Raw genomic sequence first — 20,361 nt, 5'->3', positions numbered from 1 at the left:
GGTGACTTATTTTAAAATTACTTTGTTTTATGCCTTTTCAAGTTCATTGATTTCAATGTTAACCCTTAATGGATGGATTGATCCTTGGGAATAGTAATAACAGGTTTGGGGTGGTGGACAGATTGATCCTGTGATAAGCAATATTAAGCGCCATCAATTTGGAAAGAATTGGGTGGGAAAGAGGTGCCAATACTTTTATAGCCCTATAAATTCACTAATGGCAACTTTTATACTGGCTAAAACCACAAACTTGGTATCTCAGGAGTTCAGTTGTGCTTGTAACTTCAAGGGGGGGATGTATTACGTCTCTGTCTTACATAACTTTTTTTTTAAATTTGCTCATAAATATACCAAGGGGTTGCTGTTGGTTTTTGTTCTTGTCTTTTACAATAGTATGTCAGATGTAAATGTAATTTTACCAAAAAAAAGTGCAAAGAAATATTAGAAAACATGTAAAAAATAAAAAAAGGTTACTGAATCTTTGTTATTGGTAAATTTACATAAATATTTTTCAACAAATATGCCAAGAATTTGTTACTGATTTTATTTTTTATCTGTTTTAATATTGTGTGAGCAGTAATTATAATTTTACAAAATAAAATAAGATTATTTATTAAAAAAACATAAGTTGGTAAAATTTATGATTGTCTTGTAAGGGAGGCCAGGGGGCAAGGGGTATAAAATAGTCATTTTCAACTTCTTGTGGAAAGGTAGGGTAAATATTTTATTTAGAATTTTTTTTTCTTTCACCATGTACATTTGCATATCTCCCTCTTTCCATTGATGTGTTTGTTCATATACGAAACAAACCTTCGGTCTTAACATTAGGATTTACTAGCGCCAAGCTGGAAACCGGTAGAATTAAAATTACACTTGTGAGATCCAAGGGACTAATGGCATCTATACCAGGTCACGGGGCATGTATACCCAGAATGCCCACGGCTACCTGTGACCCACCAGTTATTTTTCCTACCGCCTTTAAGATAAGACGTGTTACTGTCTACTCTGATTTAAAGACCGGTTTTTTTTCAGTTTGCCCGTTCTTTATCCATTTCATTTTCATTTTTCATTTCTATTACCTTTTCTTTCTCCGAGTGTGATCAGTGTGAGGTAAGAGTGTATACGTGGTATGATGGAGAATTTGCCTCAACATTGGGATCGTCTACCATTTTGAAGAGGAAACAAAGGAAATGCCAGGAGTCAGTGGCTTTCCGATGTTCTAGGTTTCCTAACTTCGGTGTCGACGGATCCGTCATCCAACGTGTAGTAGGTGCAGGGAAAACGTATGTACGATTACTAATCCATGTTCTGTTTGTCGCGGTTGGTCGTGGAACAGTGGAAGAAGTTCTATGGGAAAAGCCAATACAAAAAGGAAGGTGTGACGCCATCTTTGGATGACCAAAACCTTACCGGCTTCTTTTGTATCGGCAATAAACCAGGCTGCTCCATGTTTCTCCACCTGCTTTTGACCCTTTTGTCTCATACCCTTCGGTTTTCTCCCTTAGCAGTTCAGTATTGGAACGTCAGGGAGGGGCCTTGGGTAAGCTTATGAATATATGCACTCTCCTTTGTTCCCAGCAAGTAGAGGGGGAGATCCGCCACCTTTGTTCCAGGCTCCTGCTCCTCAAGCGCATAGGTTAGATGGTACGTGGTCAGCGCTAGGCCTACCAGGCGCACAACCTTGGATGGTCTGCTTGCGCATTATATGACGTCACGGTTCCAGCAGGGTCCGGCAGCGCTGAATGTTCCTCATCCCCCCGGGCTTGCAATTTATGGAATTAATGCCGCGGCTTCACCATCACTCTCAGTGTTTACAGCGATGCAGAACGTGGGAGGTAGTTTGGCAGCAAACGTGCGGTTGCCAGCAGAACCTCTCAGTCTCTCCCTACGAGAGGGATAACGTCACAACATACGTCACACACCGATATGGCAGGCGTGATGACGTCACAGACCGATCAAAAAAACTCCCGGCGGCATTATTTCGCTCGCTCACCCAGACGCTAACTACGCCTTCTGACCCGTCAATGCAACTGTAATGCAGAAATTACAGGATATAGAGAAGAGAATGAATAAGAGAGACAAAAAGAAAAAGTGTGATTCGCCTTCTTCGTTCTTCTTCCTCTAGTTCGGCGTCATTGCTAAGTCCGATAACGTAACGGCGAGCGCCAGTCAAGCGTTGGAGGAGGATTCGGGAGTTCCTGGCAGATCCTCGGGCTAAGAGGAGAAGAATCAATTCTTCTCATCTTCGGACCAAGAACTGTCATTTTCCAAAGTCAGCAGGAAGGTCGGGAAGTCAGTGGCTATTAAGTACAAGGTTAGCAGACGAAGCCGTTCGCAAGAATCCAAACAAGCGAGAGAGGTGACGGCCGGCGACTAGCGGCCGATGCGGAGTTGCCAGTTCGTGATCGCAAAACAAAAACTACGGTACCTCTGGTAAAATCGACGTTGGCGGCGAAAGGTGCAGCAGAGGATGGAATGCAGGTCCAGTTTCGCCCGTAAGGCGTTCAAAATACGTACGAAGGACGATTAAGGCTTCTATTTAAAAGTACGAAAAATAGAGAGTTGGCAACCTCGGCGGATACGTTCGTTGGAAGGCAGTGTCCGTCTGGATAGAAGGTCGAGGCCGGGCTCGCCGACGCTCGGAAACGATGCCAATACTAATAGAGACGAACTTATATCTGTCTTAAGGGAGCCTTCATTCTCTTGGAGATCTAGACGAGATTTGCTCTAGATCCATGAGCAGAGAAAGACGTTGGAGGCGTTCTCGTTCCTTGCTGACTATCCGGGATCGAGCCAACAGCGGCCAGCAAAGATCAAAGAGACCGCGGCCGTAGGGGCAGGCGGCCGTGGAATTCCGGGCCGTCTGTCAGAAGATAGGGGCGAGACAACATCCCTTGTGACGGAGAATGGTACACTAGAGCCAGAGGAAGGAGAAAACCAAGAGTTTCTGGCCTCGTATGCGTACAGAGGTGATTGATTTGATTCGTCAATTCAATAACCTTTCGGAGAAGACAGAAACACCGGCCAGTATGCTTCCGCCTGGAATTGACATGGCATTTGGATTAAAGAGGGATACCAAGGTGTCGTATGAATTGCCTTGTTCGAGTCATGCGGAATCGGTCTTGCAACACGTAAACGCAAAGATTGCAGGGAGGGATAATTCCTTAAGATCTAATAGATCATTTAAATTTATTCCCCCTCCAATGATAAAGCAAAGGAAATATTATACGACACCGAAGGTCCCTAGACAAATGAACCCTAATGTTGTAAGGTTAAGGCCTGGATTAACCTTGGACCAAGTTAAAATGGAGTGCCCTTCGATGACGTACCAAGAGGCTGCTACGTTAGAAGCAACAGCTTTCTTCTGTCTTTCAGGCTGCTTCTTGGTTAGACCTTTGGTCAACAGCAGTGCGAAAAATTGCATCCTCGGAAGCAACAAGAAAAGTAGTGGATGAACCATTGTTCATTAGGTTACTACAGTCAGGTTCCAAGGCGATTGCGTACCTGACAAACGTAAGTGCCAATGTTTGGGCAAATATCCTGCTAATGAGGAGAGATGCAGCGTTGGCTAGACTAAGCCACAATGTGGATTTGGATTCCCTGTTAGCAATGAGGAATGGGGATATCTTGGAATCGCAACTGCTTTTGCCAGAGGTCATACTGGAAGAGGCGATAGATAGAAGAAGGATGGATACTAACGATAGGTTGGTGCAACAGGCAGTTAGGAAAACGTCTAACAGTCAAACTACTCCTTTGGAGGGAGACAACAGCAGATGTCTCGAAAGAAGACAGTGAGCATAGCATCCCTAATAGAGTCACAAGACCCTCTTCCCCAAAGAGGCTAACTCATCGGCCCTTTCACAATAGAAACAAACAGAGGAAGGGGGAAGAGGGAGAGGCTCAAGAATAGGATGGCGCCTCCCATCACTCGGCCACACCAGTGGGGGGTTGCCTGGCAAATCACTGGAAGGTGTGGCAGGAACTAGGGGCAGAGCAGTGGGTGGTGGATGTTCTCAGGATCGGGTATTTGATCCCGTTTGAGGTAACCCCGCCCCCGACAGATCAACCATTACCCCACGTCACTTATGCCCACAAATCTCAGAAGGCCACTATTCTTCAGGACGAAGTGAAGAAGATGATGGAAAAAGGAGCTGTGCAACAAGTATGTAGTCCGGCAAAAGGCTTCTACAAGCAGTCCAAAGAACGGGAGGATCAGATCGGAAGACTTTAATGGCGACAGTCGATACTAAAGGACGTATACTTTCAGATACCAGTCATCAGTCTTCAAGGAAATTTCTCCGCTTCAGTCTTGTAGGGAAAGCTTTCGAATTCAAGGTCCTCGTGCTTCGGATTGACAACGTCTCCTCAAGTTTTTACAAGAGTGTTCACCCTCGTTGTCGGCGTGGGCACATGCTCAGGGGATCAGGCTAATAAGATAATCTGGACGATTGGCTGGTGATAGCAAAGTCCAGGGAGAAAATTTACTCAGGGACAGGGCGGCCCTCCTGCAGCTTTTTCACAGCCTAGGCATTGTGGTAAATCAGGAGAAGTCGCAGTTGGATCCAAGTCAACGTTTGGAATATCTGGGTGGGAATGTGATTGACACAACACAAGCCAAAGTATTCCGGACAGACCAAAGAATAGAGAAATGCAAACAAACAAGTGGTGAATGCCTTTCTGGGAAAATAGACACAGCCAGCAAGACAGTGGCAGGTGGTGCTGGGAATCCTAACCTCCCTGGAGAAGCTAGTACCACAAGGAAGGCTACACCTTCGGTCCCTACAATGGAGGATGAAGGAGTTTTGGTCACCAATAGTAGATCACCCGTACGAGCAAATTCCCTTGTCGGCAGAAGTGAGGAAAGACTTGCTGTGTTGGGTGAACGACGGCAATCTGACAGGTGGGTGTCCCCCCTTCAAAAAATCCTCTCCAGACCTCTTGCTGTTCTCGGATGCGTCACTAGAAGGCTGGGGAGCCCATATGGAGGAGTTGATGGTGTCAGAAAAAGGGAGTTGCAAGGACAGAGAACTCCATATAAACGTGCTGGAGTTGAAAGCAGCTTTTCTTTTCTAGCTCTACAGGAATTCAGGGAGAGAGTAAAGGGACACTCAGTGGTATTGATGTCAGACAACACCACAGTAGTAGCTTATATAAAACAAGCAAGGAGGCCTAGTTTCTCGGCAGTTACATGTGAGGACAGTTCAACTTCACCAGTGGGCTATAGAGAACCTGGTAGACATCAAGGCCAGGTATATTCCGGGAAAAAGAAACATAGTGGCCGACAAGTTGAGCCGCAGGGATCAGATTCTGGGAACGGAGTGGTCCCTTCACCAACAGGTAGTGGACAGGATGCTCATGTTGTGGGAAGGACCGATCATAGACCTATTCGCAACCAGGTACAACAAAAAGTTGGAAGTGTATTGTTCAGTAGTCCCAGACGCAGATGGCAGTAGCAGAAGATGCGCTACAACACCCCTGGGACAATCTGGACGTGTACGCATTTCCTCCATTTTGTCTAATCCGTCAGGTTCTGAACAAGGTAATGCGGTCTCAGAACCTCAGGATGACCCTGGTAGAGCCCCGTTATGGCCGAAAGCAGAGTGGTTTTCCAGACCTACTGGAACTCCTAGTAGATGTGCCAAGAGAGTTACCTCCATGGAGCAACCTACTGTGTCAGCTGCACGTGGAGAGGTACCACCAGTCAGTGAAGTCCCTATCGCTTCACGGGTGGAGACTGTCTCCTCCGAGCGAGAGGGTTTTCGCAGAAAGCAGCAACTCAGATGGCAGGTAATATCAGAAAATCATCTGCGACAGTATACCAAGGAAAGTGGTCAGCATACTGTGATTGGTGTCGTAGAGGGAACTTGTCTCCACTCGGTACCACTATTCAGCAGTTAGCAGACTTTCTGATATATCTCAGAACAGAAAAAACATATGTCTGTATCTGCAGTGAAGGGGTACAGGGCGGCTCTAGCCTCAGTCTTACGAATGAAAGGAGTTGACTTATCGTCTTCATGGGAGTTGGCCATGCTGATGAGGAGCTTTGAACAGTCATGCCCACCAAAGGAGCTAAAAGCCCCAGATTGGGATCTGACCAGGGTACTGAGTAGACTGACAAAACCCCCCTACGAACCACTAAGGCAGTCCACGGATAGGAGCCTGACCCTGGAAGACAGTCTTCTTATTGGCCCTCGGCTCTTCAAACCAAAAGGGTGGGTGGAGCTACATGGCCTCTCTATCTCATAAAGCACTCGAGAGGTTGGAGATCAATGGTATTTGAGTTTGTTCCAGAATTAATTTCGTGGCCAAGACCCAAAACTCCAACAATAGTAGACGGCAGATTCGACTCCTTTACCATACCTTCCTTGGCAGACTTTGTAGACAACGACAAAGCTGAGATGCTCCTGTGCCCCGTCAGGGCACTAAGGGAGTACTTAAAGAGAACAAGGCACCTCAGGCCGGGGTGCCGGAGGTTTTTCGTAAGTACGGACGGAACAAGAAGGAAGTGTCCAGGAATACAATATCGTTTTGGCTAAGGGAGACGATCAGAGATGCTTATATGGCAGAAGACAGAGGGTCAGATAGCCAGGTGGGAGCTAGAGCTCATGACATCAGGGGTGTGAGTGCTTCTCTGGCATTTAAGAAGAACATGTCTGTGGATAGAATTCTGAAAGCTGGTGTGTGGAAACGCCAAACAACTTTCACCTCATTTTATTTGAAAGATGTTGCCCATAGATCCTTGGACACCTTTTCCTTGGGTCCAGTGGTGGCGGCCCAACAAGTGATATACCGTATATACTCGCATATTATGCGACTTTTGAAACCGAATTTTGAAGCTAATTTTAAAGGGGTCGCATCATACACGCGGTATAAAATTAGCGTACCGTCTATGCTTTCCCAAATCGGCAGATCGCGATAGTTACTATCGGAGGAAAACAGTAGATCTTTTAAAAAGTTGTTTTACTTGTACTTCACTATATCCAATAATATTGTATGCATTCTCATATTACTATTGTATTTTAAAATACAAAAGAGCGATCGTGCGCCATTTGCATTATTTTGGTTTATGTACATGTTTAACTGTTCTAGACTAACCATCTATAATTTCCAAATCAGTTAAGGCACAACACCGAAGGATTTTTTACTTTTTGTTTTACTCGGTAAAAGAAACATTTGTTACTTGAACTATTATTTTCCTTTTAGGATACGCAAGTAAGTGAACATTTATTAAAGTAAAAAAAATTGCATAAAATTAATAAACTAAAATCCTCCAAAGTCGCTCTCCATGTCCGTATCATCAAATACTGCTCTGAATTCTTTGCCATCAAGGCAGTCATCATATTCGTCATCTTCCAGATCTTTGATCATTTCATCCTCATCTCCTGCATCTTCGTATAGGACATCGTCAATTCATATGGAAGGTATAGTCTTGTCACCGTGGCGAGCTCTCTGGCATGGCTTTTAAAGATCTGCCCTTATGCTAATTTTACAAAACAACAACTGCCCGTGTGTGACAGACCTTTGAATGTCCTTGAGACAAACCCCGAGGCTATAATTATAAGATTATAAGGGTTTTTCCTTCCCAGGTACTTTAATCTCCTTCGTATTCGGCCTCTCTCTCTCTCTCTCTCTCTCTCTCCTAAATCTTACAGCTGTCCGAGCGAGAGCTTTTTTTATGGGACAACATAGGCCCGCATTTCGCATTTTCCATACCTATTTATTTCGTATACGATTGCCCCCTTTCTCGGCGGTGTGAAGTTGTATGTCTATCTAATGGCTGTGAGATGACCAGGAATAACTTGTAAGTCGTTGTCAAAGTCACTCCACTCTTCAGTCAGGCCAAAACTTTGCCATATCGCATTCAAGCAATATTCAGTCATTGTTTCCTATCTATTATTTTCTCAGAGAGAGAGAGAGAGAGAGACTGTCTGTATACGATTGTTTATTTTCTCTCTCGTCAAACTTACTGTTATGCTTTATTTCATATTTCCTTGCTCACCAATTTATTCTATACCTACGATATTAAGAAATCAAGATACGTGTAGAAGGGAGAAATGCCTCCAGACTGTACAGTCAGTATGGATTTAAACGGCACGTGGAACTGTTGAAATACTTCGCAACAGCACCAAAATGAGATGCCCTGTTGATAGAATATCTGACTCCATTTCTTGTTATTGCATAAAAAAACTTTATCAATCGTGAACCTACGTAATTTATTTAGAATTCTGCGCAACGGAAAAGATAATATTTGATATCTGTAATGGGAGAAATGGTTTTTATCTCTGTTGTTATAAATTGGCAGATATGCGATCAAACACGTGGGTGGACCAAAACAGCCCAGCCAGAGAGCTCCGCTCATTTTGTAAATACTATTGTTTGGCGTGCTAGGCTTACCCCGATTCAGTTGGGTGTGCGCTACTCAAATATCGCATTTTCTTACTAATCCCAAGAGTTGACCATGGAAAATCCCAAGATTAACCAAAAATCCCAAGATAATAAAATAATTGACATATGCCAAGCTTTGGAGTCCTAAATATTTACTCTGTCTATTAGAAGATACTGATAAAATTGAATGACGGTATCTTTCCTGAGAGAGAGAGAGAGAGAGAGAGAGAGAGAGAGAGAGAGAGTAGAGAGGAGAGAGAGAGAGAGAGAGAGAGAGAGAGTATTCATGTAATCAGTAAAATACACTAATAAAAACAAAAACTACGTACTGTATGCAAAGCACCACACATCATTGTTAGCTTCCCGTGTGTTACGTGTAAACGTTCATTCTAAGAAATTCACAGTAGTATAACTAACACCTGATTGGCTGGTTGGTAGCCATGGAGATCTGTTATCCAATGACTGCCCTCTGCTTCTGTTCTATTTATAGACATATGCCGTGGATGACACTAGGTTTGAAACGTTACCATGTTCGTGATTTTCTGACTGCTGACGGCAAAAATTACTCGATAATTTCTTTATATAATTATTTCTTCGTGAAAACAATAATATAATATGATTATTTTAACTTTAATGTATAGTGGTATGAAAAATACCAGTGTGTCGTAGCGATGCGTCATCAATATAGTGGTATGAAAATACCGCATGGTGTTGTAGCGATACGTAATCACAAAGTACAAATCCTTTTTTTTCCCGGACCATCCTCAAAATTTTACGACTCTTCAACTGCAAGATCGATATGGTGAAATATATTATGTAGTCATACTTATTGTTGAAATTCACAAGTTTGAACTGCAAACATTAGATTTTGATTGTTATGAACATATATTTTTGGTGTTTTTACGGAATGTTTGTTTTGAAAATAATAGCTATTAGTGAACATATTATATTAAATTGTTCCACTATTTTATTATAGGTGATCTTAATTATCTCACATTCATGTAACAGTATTATATTATTTATTTAATAAACATAATTAATAACACAATAATAAAAACATAAAGGGAAAAACATTTTTTCTGCAGTAGTGATTGTTTGTTTGATTATGCATCTGACCTCACATTTCCGAAATTGAAAAATTCCAAAAACCGAAACATCGGAATGTGTGTGTACTACACTTTTTTAAACACACACACAATGTCTACACATTTAATGATACCCGTTGGTGAAAGACTCAAATTACAGTATTTATTTCTGAGAGAGAGAGAGAGAGAGAGAGAGAGAGAGAGAGAGAGAGAGAGAGAGAGAGAGAGAGAGAGAGAATGATTTAGGACTCCAAGGCGTGTTATTTTTTTTACAATTATTTTATTATCTTGGTATTCTTTTTTAATCTTGAGATCTTCTATTAAATTCTCGAGATTAGTAAGAAAATTACCGTAACTTCACTAGCAGCAGCACACATCTGAACGACTCGGCCATTAGTACGCTAAACCACCAACCTTATGAACTGACATCGGAAAAGGAACTCGCATAATACATGAGATACATGACAAAACCACTGTTTATTGGTGAAAATTTTGGGGTCGCATGATATGCGAGATCGCACGTTACTCGAGTATATACGGTAGTTCATCCAGTGCCCCTGGCGGGTCAGTTTGCGTCTAGTCTAAGATGAAGGTATGAAAGTAGAATGAATGGGATGACTGGTCTTTTTTCTTTACTACTTTCTTCCTACTCCTTTAACTACGGGCAATATGAAGGAGAGTACCGTCATGTGCTGGAACGGACTAGATGCAGGTGAGGTGGTCAGCCATACTGTGAAGCTATCTTAGGTTATGATATACTTTTCAGTAGCAACACACCCCTCTGAATAATAGGGAAAAGAGGGGTGAAGGTGGATCCAGTTGCAAGGGACAAGAGTAAACAGTAGAATGGTATCTACACCCAGTGGGGGAAAACCAATAGATCCGCTTATATCTTTGGTTCTAGGTTCATTGTCCATTCTCTTAGAATTTCCCTATATATTTGGAAATGGATAAGGTGGCAAACTCCCAGTCAGTTGTAGAGACTTACCTCCCTCCAATAGTAAGTCTATCCTAATGTTAAGACCGAAGGTTTGTTTCGTATATGAACAAATACCAAATTTGTAACTAATTTGTATTTTTCATAACTAACAAACCTGAGGTCTTAACAGGTAAAGGCCCACCTCGAACCACCCCTCTAGCAGTCTAAGCTGGGTTAGAAATTTAACTGGTGGGTCACAGGTAGCCGTGGGCATTCTGGGTATAGATGCCATTAGTCCCTGGATCTCACAAGTGTAATTTTAATTCTACCGGTTTCCAGCTTGGCGCTAGTAAATCCTAATGTTAAGACCTCAGGTTTGTTACGTATGAAAAATACAAATTAGTTACAAATTTGGTATTTTTTTCGTAAACTGGTGGACCTCAAAGTTTACTTGGCCTGAGGAGCTGCATATCGATATATTTACCCATCCAATAGGGGTTAATAAGTTCCTCCGGAGTCGACATACCAGCAAACTAAAAAGTTGAAACAGATTATCAAGTGACACACCCTGTATTAACTGCCTAGCCATGTTTCATGAGGAATTTTCTTTTGCCAAGTGTCTCAGTACTCCTTATGGATGGAATGCCAGCTCTTGTAGTTAGCTTTCAAAAACATCACACAACTTGATATCCTAAACAGAACAAAATGAAAATAGAATAAAGATTAAAATCCACACGATGCAGATTTTACAAATAAGAAAAAGCATTTTATTCCTCAAAACCTGAGAATGTTTTACACATTGTTACCATTAAAGTTTGTGATAGTACCGTGGAAACATGCTTACAATAGTCTTGCTATAGTAAGGTTTTGCTGTTTAGCCTTTTAATGTACCAGTTTTTACTTTTGCCCTCTAATAATGTTTTCTTAAAGTCAGGATCATTTGTGAAGAGTGAAAATGCTGGTAATATTGACATACAATTGAGGTTACTACCCATCCGTTGACTCACGTGTCGATCCAAGAATAAATCTTTGTGACATTAAATACTTTTTGTTTTGCTTTTAATTAGTATTCAGTGTACTATATAAATCAAATACGTATAACATATTCACTTCATTCAAAGGTAATATCTAGTAAAGATAACCTTCCTCTCAGGTTAAAATATGCTTATGAAAAATGTAACCAGTCTGTTGAAAGTACTACAGTGGTCCCCCCGTATTCGCGGGGATGCGTACCAGACCCCCCGTGAATAGTTAGGAATCCGCGAATGTTTGGAACCCCTATAAAAATGCTAACAAACAGCCTATTTTGTTAGTTACAACTCAAGAAAAACCCACTAAAATTTTCCTACATGGTTTTTTAATAGTTTTATCACAAAAAGTGTATTTTATGATGAAATCCATCAAAAAAACCAGGAATTTGTGGATATTTATCATAGAAAAATACCGCGAATGCGTGAATTTTCCGCGAATAATGCAGGGAAACGTTCCCGAGAGAAATCCGCGAATGTGTGAGTCTGCGAATCTGGAGAACGCGAATACGGGGGGTCCACTGTATATCGAAAGGATAAACCTTTCATTCAGCATTTTGTTTCTTCCACAGATGGAGGATGCAGTGAAAGCCAGTTTTTAACAATGACTGCCACAGATCTTTTCCTCTTCCATGCTAACTTGGAGTGGTATATGCCTCCCTCTCCTGACTCAAAGCTCAAGCTTAATATTACACAGAAAATTGCTAACATAATTTCCATTGTAAGTATGAGGTTAGGCCTATGTAATTTGTGAAATCACATTTCTTATTCAGCTTGACTTGATGTCTTTATTCTTAAATGAGAGGTTATATCAGAGCAAGGCAAAGTTAAAGTTGGTCAGTAAGGTAAGAAAAGAGCCAATGGATTGAATGAAAAGTAAAGGGGAAAGAGAACTACAGCTTTGGTGATGCACTCTGAAAGAGGGATGAATTTTCCAAAATACCAACAATGTTACTGAAGTGCAACTTTTTGCTGAAGAGGAATCATTTTGTTAGGCTCGAGCAAAAGCCACTGAATGAATTGGTTTTAGATTTTTTGTCAGTATATCTCTAATAGGAGTGTAACTCACCTAAGATAGATTTTCCATATGTTCATTGGTCTGTTTTTAAGAATAATTGAAGGTAGAAAATTATGCCTCAAGTTAGTGTTTTAAATAATGATGCAGCCTTAGACAGAACATTACCGTTTAAGAAAATATTTTTGTTTGGAATTTAGGAGAAGAATTTGCTAGTTATGAAGATATTGTTTTGTACATGAACTTCCCTGCCAGATATATACTTAGCTATAGTCTCCGACGTTCCGACAGAAATTTCAAATCTCGCGGCACACGCGACAGGTAGGTCAGGTGGTCTACCTTACCCGCCGCTGGGTGGCGGGAGTATGAACCAATCTATCTCTCCAGCCAGATTTTTTTCTGTCGCTGAAGCGATAACAACTGTTGTCGTTTCTTCCGATATATTCTTCATTTCTCGCTTGCCTGGAGATTGATTTGAACATTTTGGTGACGTATTCGCTCTATGTTGGCTTGGCATACGCTTATTGTGGACCGTTATTGACTTTGCGCTGGATTTTCCTGTAGAATGTCTGATTTTGATTCTGTTTCCAAAACTCCGGTTTTGTTTAGAGTATGTGTGACCGATGGATGTAAGGTGAGGTTACCGAAAGCTGCGGTGGACCCTCACACTTTCTGTGTTATGTAGGGTGGGGAATGAATGTTCGTTTAGTAACCCATGTCAAGAGTGTGAGGTTTTTGAACGAAGATGAATATAAGGCTCTTTCTTCTTATATTAGGAAACTTGAAAGGGATAGGGTACGTAAAGCTTCTTCAGGAGCTCGAGCAAGGTCGAGAATGAGTGAGAATGAAACTAACATTAATGTAGTTTTAGAACCTTCCTCCCAGGTCTCAGCTCCTGCTCCCCGCACCGAAGCCGTAGATTCGTCTTCGGAGGCGGCGGCCTCAAAAGCTTCCTTGTGTTCTAAGGAAGACAAGAATCTTCGTACTGAGCAAGGTAAGAGTGTCAGTGATGATAAGTGCAGTGTACCAGTGATGTGGAGGGTGCGTCTTGACCGGCTCTTCCTTAGTGCCTCCAGGCCTAGACCTCTTCCAGACTCCCAGTTCCAGTGGAGGAGGAAAGTCGAAAGCCGCAGGAGGGCTAGGGAGAGCCCCCACCGGTCAGGCGTCCCCTCGGCAGATCCTGAAGTTCGCTCCCCAGGCTGCCTTGGATCGTAAGAAGAAGAATATTCTTCGCCATTGGTTTTTCGTCATCCTCTTCTCCTTCGCCGAAGCGTGGGTGGGGGGAGCTCTAAGGAGGCGTCACGCGTTGAAGAGGGCTGCGGAGGCTCCCTTCAGTACGTTAGCGTCCAGCCCAGAAGACTTTTCTGATGTAGCTTCCTTGCAAGCAAAGAAGCCTAGGAGATCCGGTGATCGCCCTCCTTCTCCCGCGCCTCGCGCTGAGCTTGCTTCGGAAGAAGATCCTGGGGACTCTCCTTCTCGAGTACTAGCGGGCCTACAAGCTCAGATCACAGCCTTGGCGGACTCCTTGGCATCGAGATCGCGTAGAAGGAAGGATTTGTCTCTCCCGATCAAGAGATCGAGGCGCGTTTCGTCGGAAGAGCGCTCTCCTTGCAATCGGCGTTCTCCTTCTTTTGAGGATTCTTCTACTCATCGTAACATTTCACGAGAGGAACACCACTCCCGCTCGGAGGTGTCGAGACGCATTCGACGGATAGGCGCTCCTTGGACTATGAAGATATTTCCTCAAATCGGATTCCTGCCTCGGGTAGACGCTCAGCCCCTTCTGTTTCTCCTTCTTCTAGAGTTCGTGCAAGAAGAGAGAGTCGCTCAGGTCATAGAAGACTTGGTTCGTCTTCGCCGTCTCTTCTTTCTTCTCCTCGTCTTCTCAGAGAACCTAGGGAATGCCCTTCTGGAAGTAGGCGCACTTCTCCTTCCGACTACTGTAGTCGGGCGTCGGATAACTGACTGGTAGGCGCTCATCGCATGGAGTTCGCTCCTCCCTGTAAGACATCAAGAGTCTAGTAGGAGCCCTGCTCCTGGTAAGCGTCATTCTTTTAGTAGATGTTCTCCTGGAGAAAGACACCTTGATCCTCGTTTGCTTCGTCTCCTAGTAGGCGCTCTTCGTTCTCGAGACTCCCTACTCCTCATCGGTCTCCTCTTGCTAGAAGTCAAGAACGCCTCAAGCGCCCTGCTTCTGTTAGGCGCTCGGAGCCTTACAGACGTTCTCCCCTCGGTAAGGACCAAGATCTCGCCGAAGCACCCTGTTCCGTTTAAGCGCTCGGAGCGTAGCAGCCGCTCTCCGCTTCGTAGGCATCAAGAGCCTCTCGAGCGCCCTGCTCCTGAAAGGCGCCCTATTTTTAGCAACGTTTGCCGCTTGGTAGGCGCCAGGATTCCTCTAAGCGCCCTGTAACAGATAGGCGCTCGGCGCCTAGTAGCCGCTCTCCTCGCGATCGGCGCCAGGATCTTAGCAGGCGCTCTCCCTCTCGTAGTTTCCCTAGGGATAGACGTGGTCTTCTAGAGAATGCGAGTTTAGACAAGAATTTTCGGATAAGCGCCCTTCTTTTACAACTCGTCGTTCTCTGTACGCCTTTCTACTTTGGAATCTTCTCCTCATTCAAGACGTTTGTCTCCTTCATCGCACTGTACCCCAGCTAGGAAATCATCTAAGGATTCTCATAAGGATCCTCATCCCCTTGTTCCTCCTCCTCAAGAAGACCAGGAAGCCTCTGAGGAAGAAAACTAATACTCGGCAACAGTTTCTTCGTACAAGAAGCTCACAGAACTTCTCCTTCAGGAGTTCGGAGAGTCTTTGAGCCCTACTCTCCTCCTTCTCCACACTCTTGTTCTCCACAGCGAAAGCAACGAAAGGATCTTCGTGTGTGAGAATGAAGCCGACTCTTTCTATGAAGAAAGCGCTCAAGAGTTTCGGTTCATGGATGCGTACTAAAGAGGAAGCGGGGAAAACAATGTTTGCCTTCCCTCCGTTCGAAGCTTTCAGGAAGGACAGGATTTTGGTATGAGACAGGAGAACCCTTGGGACTGCTGGGCCTTCCGTCTTCAGCTGACGCAGATTTTTCGGCACTAGTAGACGCCACTAGAAGATCAGCTTTGAATTCGGCCAGAACAACGTGGGCAATGAATGAAATGGTCACATTCTAAAGGCATTTTTTAGAGTCTTGGAAGTTTTCAACTTTCTCGATTGGTCCCTCGGAGTCCTAGCCAAGAAAACTCAAGGATCCCGGACACGTTTTCTCCGGAGGATTTGAATTGTGTCTTTATCCTGTATGGATAAATCGGTGAGAGATGGGGCCAGCGAAATAGCTTCACTGTTTGGAGCAGGGGTCTTGAAGAAAAGATCAGTATTTTGCTCATTTTTAACAAAATCGGTCTCACATGCTCAGAGATCGTCTTTGCTTTTTTGCCCCCGCTCTCTACACAGCTGTTTCCTAAACACCTGGTTCAAGACATTTCGAAGGCTCTCTCTGCCAAAGCTACGCAGGACCTTCTAGCACAGTCTGCAAGGAAGCCGCGCCCTACCTTCCAGACTAAGACAAAGAAAGCTAAGCCGACCTCTCAGGACCCTTTCGAGGGGCATCTACCTCTAGATCCTCTTCGTTCAGAGGTCGGAAACCAAACAGAAGAGGGAGGACTTTTACGAAGTCAATCAAAACCTCCCAAGTAAGACTCAAGTCCTTCAGACAACTGTAGGCGCCAGGCTTTTACAGTTTGCAGAAGTCTGGGCCCGGAAAGACGCAGATGCCTGGACCCTGTCTATTTTGAGGAAGGGCTATCTAATCCCGTTCTTTTCGAGGCCTCCCTTGACGAATACCCCGAGGGAGTTGACGGCCAGATACAGGGACATCCATCTGAATCAAGCCCTTCCGACTAGCGGTAGACCAGATGCTGGAAAAGGAGGCGATATCGAACTAGTGGCAGATCATCTTTCGGCAGGCTTTTACAACCGCCTGTTCCTAGTTCCAAAATCCTCAGGAGGATGGAGACCGGTGTTGGATGTAAGCGCCTGAACTTCTTCGTCGAAAAGAAGAAGTTCACGATGGAGAACCACTGCCTCGGTGTTAGCAGCACTCCGTCCAGGGGACTGGATGGTGTCCCTTGGACTTACAGGACGCTTACTTTCCACGTACCAATCCATCCTTCCTCGAGGAAGTTTCTAAGATTCATGATGGGGGGAAGGAATCTTCCAATTCAGGGCCCTGTGTTTTGGCCTCTCCACGGCCCCCCAAGTCTTTACGGCCATCATGAGGAATGTGGCACAATGGCTTCACCTGGAAGGGGTGAGGATTTCGCTCTATCTCGACGATTGGCTTATAAGGGCCAATTCCAGAGATCGTTGTCTGAAGGACTTGAAGAAAACCCTGGATTTGACTTATTCCTTAGGACTTCTGGTCAATCTGCAGAAGTCAAGTCTGATTCCCGCTCAAGAGTGCGTTTATCTGGGGATCCAGATGAACTCTCTGAGTTTTCGGGCTTTTCCGTCACAGGAGAGGATAGCCGGGGACTCGAAAAAGTAACAACCTTCTTAGGGAAAGAAGTATGCACAGTGAGGGAGTGGATGAGTCTGCTGGGGACGCTCTCCTCACTGGAGCAATTTGTTTTCCCTAGGAAGGTTGCACCTGAGACCGCTCCAATTCTTTCTTCATCGGAATTGGAGTCGTCCTTCTCAGGATTTGAAGTTCTCCCTGTCAATTACTCTTCAAATCAAGAAGGAGTTAGCATGGTGGGCGGATCCCGACAAGTTCTCGCAGGGACTGCCTCTTCAATCCCAGAAACCCAGCCTGGTGTTTGTTCTCCGATGCGTCGGAAACAGGTTGGGGGGCGACTCTGGGAACCAAGGAGGTGTCAGGAACCTGGATGGGGGACCAGTCTTCCTGGCACATCAACAGGAAAGAACTAATAGCCGTGTGGCTTGCTCTGAAGGAGTTCGAGTCAGATGTGACAGGAGCAGTTGTGCAAATAAACTCGGACAACACCACGGCTCTGGCATACATCAGGAAACAGGGGGTGGGGGGACGCATTCCTTCTCTCTGTACGAAACAGCAAGAGATCTTCTTCTGTGGACAGAAGAAAGGGGGATAAAACTTCTCACCAGATTCGTACAGGGAGAAAGGAATGTAAGGGCAGATCTCCTCAGCAGGAAAGATCAGGTCCTTCCACAGAGTGGACTCTGCACCAAGATGTTTTGCCAGAGCCTTTGGAAGTTGTGGGGCAGGCTCTCTAGACCTGTTTGCAACTGCAAAGAACAAAAGACTGGATCTGTATTGCTCTCCCATCTCGGATCCAGGAGCAATAGGGATAGACGCCCTCCTACTCGATTGGAAAGGACTCGATGTATACGCGTTTCCCCCTTCAAGATTCTGGGGTTGACTTTAAAAAAGTTCGCAGAGTCAGATTCCGCGAGGATGACTTTGATAGCTCCCTTTTGGCCAGCACAAGATTGGTTCACAGAGGTGCTGGAATGGCTAGTGGATTTTTCCAAGATCGCTTCCTCTAAGGAGCGATCTACTCAGACAGCCCCACTTCGACAGGTACCACAAAAACCTCCCCGCTCTCAGTCTGACTGGCTTCAGACTGTCCCAGAAACTGGTCAGAGCGAAAGGCTTTTCGTCAGCAGCTGCTAAGCAATCGCTAGAGCGAGAAGGTCTTCCACATTACGAGTGTACAATCGAAGTGGGATGTCTTCAGAAGATAGTGCAAGAGGAATAACGTTTCCTCTTCCAGTACCTCTGTGAATCAAATCGCAGACTTCTTTTTATTCTTAAGACAAGAATGTGGCTTTAGTCGTTTCGACGATTAAAGGCTATCGTAGTATGTTGGCGAATGTCTTCAGGCACAGGGGCCTCAACTTATCGGAAGATAAGGACCTACAGGACCTTATTAGGTCGCTTAATTACAACGAAAATGCAGTATCCTAAGACACCTAGCTGGAATTTGGATGTAGTCCTTCAATTCCTTGGGTCCTCTAGGTTTGAACCCCTAATTCAGCCTCATTCAGAGACCTTACCAGGAAGACTCTGTTTTTGATGGCTCTAGCTTCCGCCAGAAGAGTGAGTGAGCTTCAGGCGATTGATGGTAATGTGGGTTTTAAGGAGGACTCTCTCATTTGCTCTTTCCTTCCTGGTTTTCTTGCAAAGAATGAGAACCCATCAAGTCCATGGCCCAAGAACTTCGAGATTCGTGGGTTATCTTCTTTGGTAGGAGAAGAAACCGAGAGAACTCTTTGCCCAGTGAGAATGGTGAAATACTACCTTAGAAGAAAAGAGCAACTGAAAGCCAACCGAGAGGTACTGTGGTGTTCAGTAAAAGAGCCTACTCGTCCATTGTCGAAGAACGCATTGTCCTTCTTCTTGAGAAGCCTCATCAAAGAAGCACACGGATCCTGCAGAGAAGAACATCTTAGGCTTCTTAAAGTGAAAGCACACGAAGTAAGAGCCATAGCAACTTCTCTTGCTTTCAACAAAGAATATGTCCGTGCGAAATCTGATGGAGACAACATTCTGGAGATGTCAGTCAGTGTTCGCGAACCACTACTTACGTGATGTGAGAATCACTTACGAAAAATGCTTCGCCTTGGGCCCGTACGTATCTGCGGATTCAGTGCTGGGGCAGGGAGCTGGAACTCATCCTGTTTAGTAGTATAAATTTTTCCCCCTTGTATTTGTTGTTGTTGGTTGCCTTAAAGAGGATGCATGAAGGCATCTCTTTAGGTCGTAATACTAATCTTTAGTAGTTTGGTTAGGTGGTCTGATGAGTGTGGCTCCTTGCAGTAGTAGTGGTTAGGACCTGTTAAGATAGGGACGAACTCCCTTTAACAGGATCCGACTTGGATTCTACCACACAAAGGGATCACATATCCCAGTGGTAGATCCGAGAGTCTTTCAGCATCAGGTCGCGTCCTAGCTGTAGCTCTCCAGGCAACGCAGACTCAGAGATAATATCAATGAAGTCTTCTGCCTGAACAGGTAAGAACCAAGGTTATTTATATCCTACAACATCAGTTGTTTCTTATCTCTCCTTATTACTTTAGCTGTCTCTTACCCTCCACCAAGGGTGCCAATCAGCTAAGTATATATCTGGCAGGGAAGTTCATGTACAAAAATGATATTGTTAAACTACAATAAAGTTTTGTACATACTTACCTGGCAGATATATACGTCTAATGGGCCCACCCAGCCTCCCCTCAGGAGACAGGTGAAAGAGAAAAAAATCTGGCTGGAGGAGATAGATTGGTTCATACTCCCGCCACCCAGCGGCGGGTAAGGTAGACCACCTGACCTACCTGTCGCGTGTGCCGCGAGATTTGAAATTTCTGTCGGAACGTCGGAGACTATAGCTAAGTATATATCTGCCAGGTAAGTATGTACAAAACTTTATTGTAGTTTAACAATATCATGTTACATCAAAACTCCATAAATCAAAATATGTATGGGAGCATAATATTTTCTACATTTAAATCTAAAATTATGATTAGCCTTAGCTGCAGGTAATATCACATGCTATTTCTGAATATTTTAAAATTTATTATTCAGGTTGATAGTACATGGGATGTTTATTCAGAGCATTATAAATTTTATCCAAAAAAAATTTTTTTATCAGTGTTATTTTCAATCCTATAAAATTGTTTAGTATTTATGATAAATTTAGAGTATGTTCATCAGTTCTACTGCATATTTTAGTAATAATTTTTATCAAAATTTTGGTATGGTTCTGCATTTTGAACAGTTTCAAAAGAAACTGTTTTACAAAAGAATTAAAATAAGCAATATAAAATTAGAAGTAAATCAGATTGATTTGATTTTGAAGTGTCTTTCTCCTAGAAGATGTGCCTGCTAAGTTTGCAATGAGCTTGTGTTCTTTGATGATTGATGATTTTTTAAATTGCATTCATATATGGTTCTGTTAAACAGTAAT

General features: G+C 43.8%; 1 protein-coding gene across 1 annotated transcript in view; it reads left to right on the top strand.

Annotated features, from left to right (window-relative positions):
* The window catches only part of LOC135200804 (serine/threonine-protein kinase 11-interacting protein-like), a 249,900-nt gene that overhangs the window by 138,669 nt on the left and 90,870 nt on the right, over positions 1-20,361 (top strand). Inside the window, 1 exon segment of the mRNA XM_064229462.1 lies at positions 11,990-12,138. Within this exon segment, the coding sequence (XP_064085532.1) occupies positions 11,990-12,138 (149 nt within the window).

This window comes from Macrobrachium nipponense, chromosome 27 (assembly GCF_015104395.2).
Source record: "Macrobrachium nipponense isolate FS-2020 chromosome 27, ASM1510439v2, whole genome shotgun sequence".
NCBI lineage: Eukaryota > Metazoa > Arthropoda > Malacostraca > Decapoda > Palaemonidae > Macrobrachium > Macrobrachium nipponense.
The sequence above is the reverse complement of the archived record's forward strand: the minus strand, read 5'-3'. Positions and strand labels throughout refer to the sequence as shown.